Source organism: Diabrotica virgifera, chromosome 5, assembly GCF_917563875.1.
Source record: "Diabrotica virgifera virgifera chromosome 5, PGI_DIABVI_V3a".
Taxonomy (NCBI): domain Eukaryota; kingdom Metazoa; phylum Arthropoda; class Insecta; order Coleoptera; family Chrysomelidae; genus Diabrotica; species Diabrotica virgifera.
The window spans coordinates 65060157-65072426 of NC_065447.1; the positions used below are offsets into that span (position 1 = coordinate 65060157).

The window sequence follows — 12270 nt, forward strand, 5'->3', positions numbered from 1 at the left end:
AAAATTCTACCTAACAACCTGGAGTATTTGTCAAAAAGTGTTGTATTTTTTAAAAATGTATCTTGTTAATTTGTTTAAGAAAAAAAAATTAAATTTTTGCACTCATTTTGTCAAGATTTGTCACTTGACCCCTTTCTGAAATAAACGATTCAATTATTAAAAATTGCCATGCAGACTTTTTACACAAAATATATGAATTTGCCCAGCTTCCTAATTTGAGGAGGCATAATACTTTTTTTTTTAACATTCTTTATTACTGGGCAGGAACATTCCTTATCTCGGCCTTCACTCTGCCGCTTCAGACGATAGGTTTGTAAAACCTTACCATGCTCAAAATTATTTTAACGTGTTTTATGAAAGTCCTATGTGCTGTCTTGGATATTTTTAATTTTTCACAAAATTATTGAGTAAATTCAAATTAAAATCTTCAATCTTCAATTAAAATCTTTAACCAACAACCAAAGTTTTTTATTGTAAAAAACAAGGATTTGTTTGGCAATTCAAAAATGAAATCCCCCTCTCTCTCTCTTTAGTCCTTTCACCATAACTTTGATGATGGCTTTGTAAGCCGAAAACGCTCAACTAGCGTATTTAAAAAACTTTACACACTTAAAAAATACTTTTCTTTCCCATTCTTTCTTTTATTAAATAAAAATGTTGTTTCTTTTAGAGGATATCAGTTTTGTCGACGCTCCCGAAAACCAGTATTCGATCGCAGGTCAGGATTTCAAAGTAAAATGTAAAACCAAGGGAAACCCGACACCAACAATTGACTGGAACAAGAACAATCAAGCAATTCAAACCAATGAAAAATTCGTGGTCGATACTGACGAACTACTTATTAAAAATGTGACGGAAGCAGATGACGGCGTCTACACTTGCACTGCTATCGAAACCTTCACAGGACACATCAAAACCAGAAATATTAAGGTAAAATTTACAATACTACAAAATTCTAACTAGATTTATATACCGTCTACTGTACCACTTTTTCCATATCAGTAATTAACATTTGCTTATTCATTTAACGTTACTGTTTGGGTAATTCTTAATAAATTGGCAGATTTTACCTCTAAGTTTTAAAATAATTAAAATTCACTAAATATGTTTTTGAGGTCTTTGTATGTAAGGTACATAAAATATAATGTACAGGGTTATTCACTATATTTTGACCCCCCTATAAACTGCTTTATTTACAGAATTAGAAAAAAATGTAAAATACATAAGTTATTTGATTTTTAAATTATGATTTTTGACATATATATCGTACTAGTGACGTCATCCATTTGGGCGTGATGACGTAATCGACTATTTTTTTAAATGGGAATATGGGTCGAGTGCTAGCTCATTTGAAAGGTTATTTAATTTCCTATTCAGTAATATAAACAATAACATACATAATTTATTATACAAGGTGTCCAAAATTTTTTTTGAATTAAATTAATTGACACAAAAAGAAAAAAGTATGTAATTTATTTAATTTAAAATACATTTTACTGCTGTTAGAAAGCAGAAATAAAAGTTTATTGCACAAATAAACATTGATTTTTGCTTAAATTCAATGTTCAAACTGCCAAGAGGCAGATGGGTGGCAGCTTGAACATTGAATTTAAGTGAAAAGTAATGTTTATTTTTCAATAAACATTATTTTCTGACAGCAGTAGAATGTATTTTAAATTAAATAAATTACATATATTCTTCTTTTTGTGTCAATTTAATTAAAAAATTTTTTTTGGACACCCTGTATAATTAATCATGTTAATGTTTATATTACTGAATAGGGAATTGGATAACCTTTCAAATGAACTAGCACTTGACCCCTGTTCCCATTTAAAAAAATAATCGATTACGTCATAATTTACATTTTTTTCTAATTCTGTAAATAAAGCAGTTTACAGGGGTCAAAATATAGTGAATAACCTTGTACATTATTTAATTTTTTAAGTTAGCAATAAACTAAGTTAAACCTTTCCTTTTTTATTTTGATTTAATCAAATATAATGTTATTTGTAAAATAAATCACGTCCGTGGATATTCTGGTACGTCCGTGGAAAACAAGAATCCACGGACATGATGTCCAGGGACGTGACGAAAAACACGTTACTAACAATCTACACATCATTTTCGAGGTCAGAGAATGTTTTGACTGTGGAATATAATCTGCTTTGTATATTTTAGTTGTGTGGTCCTGTTTTAAAATAAAATATAATGTTACTTGTAAAATAAATTACGTCCGTGGATATTCTGCCCCGTCCGTGGAAAACAAGAATACACGGATATGACGTCCACGCAGGTGACGAAAAATACGTTACTAACAATCTACACATCACATTTTTGAGATTAGAAAATGTTTTGACTGTCGAATATAATCAGTTTTGTATATTTTAATTACAGTGTGGTCCTAAAATCTAAATCCTAAATTACACACAACAGATTTCACCAAACAAATCACTTTTTATACGCAAAATTCCAGTTGAAATAACTTCACAGATGCGTTTAATAATTTGTTAGGTTTTAAGCTTGCCCCGCCATCTGGTAAACATTTGTGGTAATTTAATACGTGCGTGAATTTTTAAATTTATTAAGAAGGTCCACGGACATGACAAATATTTTGTGACAAGCTTTAAACCTATATAAATGAATAGCTGATACAACTAAATTAATTTTACATCTAGGACAGATAATAGAACATAAAAACAAATCGCTTATCTATAATTAGTTTTGATATGTATTTCCAATATGTTGTTTAAAAACAGACTTTCAATACTATTCACCACAGATACGACTGTCCTCGGACGTGATAACTCATGTTCTGTGGACAAGATAAAAACGCAAAAAATTAAGCTTTTAAGAGTGCAGGTGCAAATATTTTACGGCAAATAAATTACGTGTAGTAAAATTCTCACTGGTATGAATATGTAAACATTACTTGACAATGTCATCATTAACTTTAAAAATATGGGTTTTGAATGTTCTTGGATACCTGTTACTATAGATAAATAATTATTAATTCAGTTAATTGATATGATAATTTTTTCACTAACTATGTATTCAGTGATTGTAATAATTTCTATATACTGTACAACAAAAACTAATACTCAATCGAGAAAAGAGGAAAAGTGATAAAGTGATTTTTTAATAATATATTGTTACTATGGAACGCTTACAATTTTAAACATCTTTAAAAACATAATACTTGAATCTCAGAATTTATCCTGGTGTATTCTCTGCTTGGATCTTCTATAAATAATAAACAATAAATAACGTTTTATTAAGTTCACGTCTCAAATCAATTATTTATCAAATACACTATCAATATTATTTAATCAACAACTCAAAATATTCCCGATGCCATGTCAAATATTTAAAATTGTCACTGTCTTGTCACCACTATTCGACTCGGCCCTTGGTCAAAACGTAATCTTTCATTCTGCGTTTAAATTTTTCATTTAAATACTTATTAGTTTTCTCAGAATTCGAAAAAAAAATGAATCCCATGTAAATAGGATTGGAGCCGAAACTTTGTACTGATTCCCGTAAAAAATATATGGATTAGAATGTTTTTTAAACATGGCAAATCCATTGATAACTGATACAAAAAATTGAAAGAAAAAGAAATTTTTATATTAAGGTGATGTGTACGTATTTTCGGCTGCAATAGCGAGGGCCGAAAGTCCCTGAGAACTTCTATGTTTATTTTAATAAGTTACAGGGGTGAAAAACTAAGAGAAAATTTAGTGTGATTTTGAATTTTAAATATCTCATTCAAAATAAACTTTTTATTTATTCTAAGGGACTTTCGGCCCTCGGTAATAATTTAGTCTTTCATTCTGCGTTTAAATTTTTCAAAAATATTTATTGTTTTTTTCAGGATTCGAAAAAAATGAACACATTGTCCGTGGTAATATTTTCCAAATCTATCTTTGTCATACAACGCACTCAGTCGAATAGAATATTGTCAGCATATTGTCAGTCAGACAGTGACAATCAGTGACAATTTTAAATATTTGACATGGCATCGGGAATATTTTGAGTTGTAGATTAAATAATATCGATAGTGTATTTAATAAATAATTGATTTAAGACGTGAACTTAATAGATAGTTATTTTCCTAACTAGTGCGGAAAGTGATACTTTCACGTACGAGACTGCCGTTGACCCGAACGACGCGATAGCGGAGTTCGGGCAAGCAGTCGAGTGCCGGGAAGACACTTTCCGCAATATTTTTTGTAGGGCCGTACGTTTGGAAAAAAAAAGACAAAAAATAGAGTCATATAAATTTTTATTTAGAAGTGAAAATACACAAATTAATTCGTTGGCAAGGTTGTCAAAACCAAACTTTCAATATAATGGGTTACCACGACGACGATATTGGTTTCCATGACGACGATTCAAAACCATTGTAATTGTCTACTGATCTGACTTTTAAATATTATGTCAAAATAATTTTATTTCATCGAATTAGCGCGTTAATTTCATTAATACATGAACACTATAAGATAAGTTTGAAATAAATTAGTAAATAATATCTAAATATTAGTTTATTGCATGTATTATAATATATTATAATGCCATATTACAAGATATTTTACTTTCCCGCACGTCGTGTGGGAAAATTTACTTTCACGTACGCCGTGCGTGAAAGTGCAACTTTGGGAAACGAAATGCGTGCGTGAAAGTGGCTCTTCTAGCACGGCCGTAGAAAAAAGTTATTTATTGTGTATTATTTATGGAAGATACAAGCAGAAAATACATCAAGATATATTCTGTGATCCAAGTATTTTGTTGTTAAAGATGTTCAAAATTGTAAGCGTTCCATAGTAACAATATATTATTAAAAAATCACTTTAACACTTTTCCTCTTTTCTCGATTGAGTATTACTGAATCACTGAATACATAGTTTGTGAAAATCACATTTATTAACTGAATTAATAATTTACAATTATACAAATAACAGTTATCCAAGAACATTCAAAAGCCATCTCCTTAAAGTTAATGATGATATTTTCAAGTAGAATGACATTCTATTAGTAATGTTTACATAGCCATACCTGTGTGAATTTTACCACACGTAATTTGCCGTGTAAAGACAGAAAAAGTAGGAATAGCCGTAAAATATTTGTGAATTATGTACCAATGGCCTTAATAAAAAGTAGTTGTGAGCTACTTTCTTTCTATTTGATAAGAACAACCCGTTTACGTTAGCTGCCTTAAATAATATTGAATCTCTTTTTCGCAGGTTGAAGTTCAAGTTCCTCCAAAAATTGAACCAATAGAACCCGTAACAATTATAGAAGGTGACACTGCGTCGATCAAATGCTTGGCTACTGGCAAGCCTCCACCAACATACCAATGGATTAAACTTAAAACCCGTGAAGATTTATCCACTACCGATCGATTTGAAGTAAAGAAAAACACAGGGGAGCTTATTGTAAACAGGATAGAATTCGTAAATGACGACGGCTTATACAAATGTATTGCTGAAAATAGTGTGGCTCGAGTGGAAACAACAGTAAGAATCGATGTGCTCGTACGACCAAGGATATACGAATTGTTAAACGTTACGGCACCCGTAAGCAGGCAGACAGAAATTATCTGCAAGGCTTCTGGTAGACCAATTCCAAAAATTACTTTTAGAAAACTAAATCGAAAAGATTCATTCAAACTTGGTAGGCAGCCTGATGATGATAGAGTAATACTGGAACAGCTACGTATATCAGATAATGGCGAATCTTTGGGAAAACTGATCATTTCAAACTTAAGTAGACCTGATGATGGTCTCTATGAATGTATTGCAGAGAATACAGTGGGAAAAGCATATAAAAACGGTCATATAACTGTAGAATTTCCTCCTACCTTCGCGAGAACCAAGGACTTGCCACCTGTGTGGAGTTGGGATAACAGGCCTGGTAATTTAACATGTCTTCCTGAAGCCATACCCAACGCTACAATCATGTGGAAATACGGAGACATCGAAATTCACGACAATAATAATTTCAAAAAAATAGGAAATGGTCCTGTCTCGTATCTTATAGTAACACCATATAATGACAGGAGGTTTTTTACCCAATACGAATGTATAGCTCAAAATAAATTAGGCTTGGCGAGCATAAAGTTGCAATTGAAACAAGCTTTCGTACCAGAACCTATCTCGCAAGCCAAACCAGAATTCATTACAGCTACTAGTATAAAATGGAGTCTAATTCCCGCTAACAATTTTGACGGATTACCTCTGAGATCCTTTACAGTAAAATATAAACCGGAACGACAATTGTCGTGGGATTATGCCCGTAATTATACATGGAGTTATGGTAAGTAGTATCACTAAAGTATGCTATTAGTCCAGGCGAGATAGCATTTGGCCTTGCATGGCGAGCTGCCCAAAATTTTATTATTCTATGCAACCTTTGGGGGGTGTCACCCATAGACATAATAAGAATAGACCGGGAGTATTGAGGAAAATAGTGTAACGCGCGGGCAGTCGATCGGTGGTCTATCTATCTCTTTTTACCGAGCGATGCCGCGCATTTGACAGACAAAGATGGATAGGCAACTCAAAGTGAATATTGGCCAATGACGTGCTTGATATTGGCGTTACACCTGTATTCACAGAGCGGCCCATATAGACCAGTAAGGATCTGTGAAAAAACGTCTATTTTTGGATGTGAGAGGTGGCATTCGGATTTTTTGCAGATAAAGTTAGGTGACACCTTCAGTAATAATAATTGACTTATGCTCCTTCTCAAATATGCCCGGAACATTAATAAAAAAATTAAAATATTTAAAAATTTCGAAAAACGTCGATTTTTTTCTGCTTTCTTTGCTTATAACTTTAAAACGATTCGTTTTGGAACAAAGTCGTAGAGAAATAAAATAAAGATAATTGAATTTTGTATGATATACGACTGGTTAAAAATGTCGTAACGTATTACCTTTTCTGCAATATAGCAATAAATACAAAATAAGGGGGCAAAATACGCCTGTTGTTATTCAATGTTTTTAACTATTTTGGTGGCACTTAGAACCTTAGTAATTCGCTTATAGAAATTCTTTGTAACATACTTAAACCGTGTACCAAATTTCATTAAAATCGACCTAATAGATTTTGCATAATAAATTTACAATATAAATGTTTTTAAAAAAGTTCAAATTTTTTAAAATCTTTCTGAACAAAAAGTAGACCATTTAGAAGTTGTCTAATTTTTTTACATATAAAGAGGTGCTCTAACTATCTAATACACTTGACAGAATTAAAATCGGATTATTTTGAGGGGCCTCAGTAATGTTTTAAACTTATAAACAATTTTTTGGCTTATAAACAAATAGCTTTGTTTAATAATAAAAAAATTAATTTTTAGCAATGCAAATAATTAAAACCGGTATACGCTCTGAGCTTCGCTGGTGTCACTCCTAGCGGATTACTAATTCAACTTTCACCGGTAATTTTTAAATTTCTTATTTAATTGTTATCGCTTAATATTTACAACGCAAAAAAGTAATTAAATTGTAATTGATTTTTTTAAGATTTTGCTAATCATTTTGACGTTCTATTGATAAAATATGAATTTCTTACTTCGGATACTTTCACAATTTATCATGTAGATGGCGCTAATACGGTATTACGGAACATTAAAAAAACTTAAATTCAGTATTTAAAACGTAAGTATATTTAAGGTAAAAATATATACCACAGCTTTGACCAACTAATATATTTTATAATTAATGTTTTTAATTTTAATTTTAAATTAATCACTTTGACATTTACGTCAAATTTCCGGTAAATGTTTACAGACTTGTCACTACTGGCGCTCGTGAATTTGTAAATATCCCCTCTACTTACGAGCTCACAGTGTATAATTTGACTTAAACTTTCAAATGCTGTCAGCAGAATTGCTATTTTATTTTTTAATCAAAAGTTATTCGCTTTCAAAAATTGCAATTTTTCGAATTTTTGAAAGTTTTACTGCGTTTATCTCGAAAACTATGCATCCTACGAAAAAACTTGTAAGAACATTTTTTGCTTAGAATTACCCAAGAAATACAAAAAAATGTTTTATTTTGCGAAAAATCGATGTTATGTAATTCGTCAAGTTCTTTGTTTATAACAATCTTATCGACATTAGGATCAACTGTTACCCAAAAAAATCGTGTTCTACGGGTCAAAAAATACATAAAAATCTTGGGAAAGTCCATCTAAATAAAGGACCCCTCGCACCCCCTCCAGGGCCACAGGACTAATTTTTTTATAAGTCAAAAAATTGTTTATAACTTTAAAACATTGCTGAGGCTGCTTAAATAATCCGATTTCAATTCTGTAAAGTGCATTAGATAGGTGGAGTGCTTCTTTATATGTAAAAAAATTGACAAATCTTTGTATTTCCTAGTTTTTGTTGTGCAAGATTTTAAAAAATTTTAATTTTTTAAAAAAAGTTTAGATTGCAAAATTCTTATTTAAAATCTAGTAAGTCAATTTTAATGAAATTTGGTGTACGGTTTTAGCACATTACAAAAATTTTCTAGGCGAATTAGAAAGGTTCCAAGTGTAACCTAAGTGATGGAAAATCATTGAATAAAGACAGGCTTGTTTTGCCCCCTTATTTTAGGTTTATTGCTATTTTGCAGCAAGGGTGACAAATTAAGACATTTTTAACTAATCGCGTCTGATAGAAAATTTAATTATCTTTATTTTATTTATATACGACTTTGTTCCAAAATGAATCGTTTTAAAGTTATAAGCAAAAAAAACTAGAAAAAAAAAACGAAATTTTTTGAAATTTTTAAATATTTTATTTTTTTTATTAATGTTCCGGGCATATTTGAGAAGGAGCATAAATCAATTATTATTAACGAAGTTATCACCTAACTTTATCCGCAAAAATCTGAATGCCACCTCTCACATCCACCTAAAAACAGATCCTTACTGGTCTAATACCTTAAGTCTATTCTTATTCTGTCTATGGTGTCACCAATATTAGTGTAAATAGTGTGTTAGCCGCCATCTTGATTTTAAAGAAGAACCATTGAGGCGTAATAACTCCGCCATTTTCAACTTTTTGACAAAAATGGTAGGAACTGATTTAATGCGATTTCCTATAATTTTTTTTCGTGCCGTCAATATTTTTAGAGTTAAGACGCAAAAATAGTGGAAGGGGAGAGAAACAATTATTGAATTGAATCTCGTTTATTATCAACTGTCTTGACCCACGACCAGTTCGCCGTGAGATATACTTGCAATAAAATATTTTTGAAGTTATACTTCTTTAAGCACGAGGGTGAATTTTTATTTTCCTGGGCGCATGCGCACACCGACAGTATGGTATTAGTCGCTCAAACGTTATACGGGATCTGATTAGGTGTTAAAATCATCTCAATAATTGTTCAATATGGAGATTATGGATAAACAAATGTTGTGTATATTAGTTTTTATTGTTGTGATGGCAGAGCAAAAAGCAAGTTTATAATTGTAGTTACTTTTTAAATAGTTTTTAAAAGCGACAGGTACGTAATAATTGTAAATGTTTCAGTATCCTAATAAAAAATTACATAGGTAGGTACCTACCTATTTGGAAAATTTAAAATGAACATAATGAATAATGCTTTGATTTACATAATTTGATTACCATCAAAATTTCTATCAATATTCATCTAATATATTGTTTTCTTACTCTATGTTTTGTTGTATTTTATTATTTCAATTCTGAAAAAATCAAAATAATTTGGTTAAATTCAGAACTGTCAAAAGTTTAAACCGTTTAGTTAGTCGATCTTCCCACATGATGCATGTGTCTCCGTGGGTAAAAGTGTAAGATGAATGAATTTCAATACTAACTGCGCTAACATAAGCGGGTTCGAAACCCAATAGAAACTTTTATTTTTTATTTGTTTTTTATACATTTTATGATTCTAATTATTTATATATTTTGCATATTTATATATTAAGTATAGTTATTATATAATTTTTTTCAGAAAATACGTATTTAGTTAAAAAAATTCTGATAATTATTGTTCAGAAATCATTTGTGGCATTTTTCAATGTTTCTGTGTGTTTTATTCTTTTATTTTTTTAATTTTTGGTGTTGTTTTAATAAAATTTTTTGAAAAGTAGTAAGTATTAAAATTAGTTTAATATTTAAATAAAGTATAAATAAACTGTTTACGGTATATTAATTTCGTTGAAATCATATAATAGAAGTATAACTTCTTACGTGCATACAAAGTACACACACATTCTTTTTTATCAGTTTAAAATAATATACGACGAGAACTTTGATACAACCATTATTTATTGTTAATTATATATGTACTTGTTTAAATAACTGAGGTTTGATTATGACTTCCTAAAACATTATAAACTTACAAAAATGCTTAAAAAATCCCTGATAGAGAGGAGAACACAAAGGTCGTTTCTAAAACTATACACTTTCACCTTGGGGAAAAACATCAAATTAAATACAAAATTATTCATAATTATTGTCCTTCAGCAGCAAGCCAATAAGCAGCGGAAACTAACACAATATTCGACCGAACTGTTAATTTTACAATACTTTCTATAGGTAAGGATTACTACGATGGTCAAATTTTCCCCAGCAATATGTAAAATTAAAAGTATTTTAATCTATTAGTAGATTTCTGGAAACTAAAATTTACCCAAACTTTAAAAAATTACCAATATGAATCTAAATAATAAAACTAAAATCGAATAATAAAAATAATTAAATTATAAGGAGATGGAACAATCAACTTTACACAACATAATTGTACATAAACAAAAATGGAGAGAATTATATTTGATATAATTTTGATCTCTTTCATCTTTTTGATAAAATCAATGTTTAAGGTCTTAGATTCGTTTTGTTTATGGCTTGCAGCATCTAGGATTCGTTATTAGCTTGTATCTCATTAGGCTTGTCATAAGCGTAGGTCCTTAAGTGTTGATGGTAGCACAAACAAAGAAATAAAAATTATATAAAATTTAATTCTCTCTATTTTTGTTTATATACATTATTTATCCATTTATGTCGTGTGAAGTTAATAATACATAAGATAATTCAATAATTATACTGTCACTATTTTCCCGTTAACTCGGAAAATATCGACCGCACAAAAAAATAGCAAGGAAAAAATTGTATGTAATCGCAATAATTGCAACAATTTAAATTCTTATCACTTTGTCGAAGAGTTTAAAGTGGCCGAGAGATTGAACAATAACAATTATTCCTATATAACCATTTCCCGCAAGATCTTACGCTCGCGCCTTTATCGCATACGTATGACCTCAAATATTGATTCTAGCAAAAAATGAGAGCTTTAAATTGTACATATATAAAATATTATTCTCTCCATTTTTGTTTATGTACAGTTATGTCGTAAAATTAATAATCAAGGAGATACAATTCAAGAATTATGCTTCCCATCCTTCCGCTATTTTCCTCCTTAACTCGGAAAATATTGTCCGCACAAAAAAATGCAAAAAGAAGGAAATCGCATTTGCAACAAGTTCAGTCCCTATCATTTGTGTCGAAAAGTTGAAAATGGTGGAGATATTGAGCAAAATGGGGTTTTCTTTAAAAACAAGATGGCGGCTAAAGCAATGAAGGAATTGAGTCGCTTTATTAAATTTACACTACTAATGCCCCCCTCTAATGGTTAGAATAATAAAATTTCGGGCAGTTCGCCATGTAATATTGAATTTTTTTTCATCTAACTCGACTGGACTATATCAATATTATTATTTTTTGGTTTCATAGATTTTGGGTCAAGTTAAGAGTATCTGTCTACTAACCAGTACATACATATTTATGTCTATATAAGTCTGATCTGTTCAAATTTCTTAAGAAATTATAAATCAATATTTTTTTAACTGTCTTTGGGCAACTTGACTTTCTCCATGAAATATTCAGGTTATGAGCTCCAAAAGGTGTTTTAGTGATAGCTTAGTTTTTTTCCTAAAGATGACACTGTCATTTCAAATCGACATGGACCCGTCATATAACTATTGAGATAACTAATGTCTGTCCCACCTTGACTTTACAGTACACGAACATACGGCAATACAATCCTTATGGGAGTTTTTAGCGCGGCGATGCCGATTTTCTTAAGAATTTTCAATCGGACATTACCAAGGTCCTAAAAATGTAGGTAACTAAAAATGTTAAATTAAAACTAACCCGTTACAGTCAAGTAAAACAATATTTTTCATTGTTTTTTTGTGAGTGATAGTCATTTTCGAAAAGTAAACAGAAATTTAATAATCGATATGCGTAATAACT

At 30.4% G+C, this 12270-nt stretch overlaps 1 protein-coding gene across 3 annotated transcripts in view; it reads left to right on the plus strand.

Annotated features, from left to right (window-relative positions):
• Positions 1–12270, plus strand: part of LOC114325164 (fasciclin-2) — a 246675-nt gene that overhangs the window by 120641 nt on the left and 113764 nt on the right. For all 3 annotated transcript variants that reach the window (XM_028273136.2, XM_028273137.2, XM_028273138.2), the window contains exons 4-5: positions 671–930; positions 5241–6312. In XM_028273136.2, the coding sequence (XP_028128937.1) occupies positions 671–930; positions 5241–6312 (1332 nt within the window). The remainder of the gene's footprint in view (positions 1–670; positions 931–5240; positions 6313–12270) is intronic.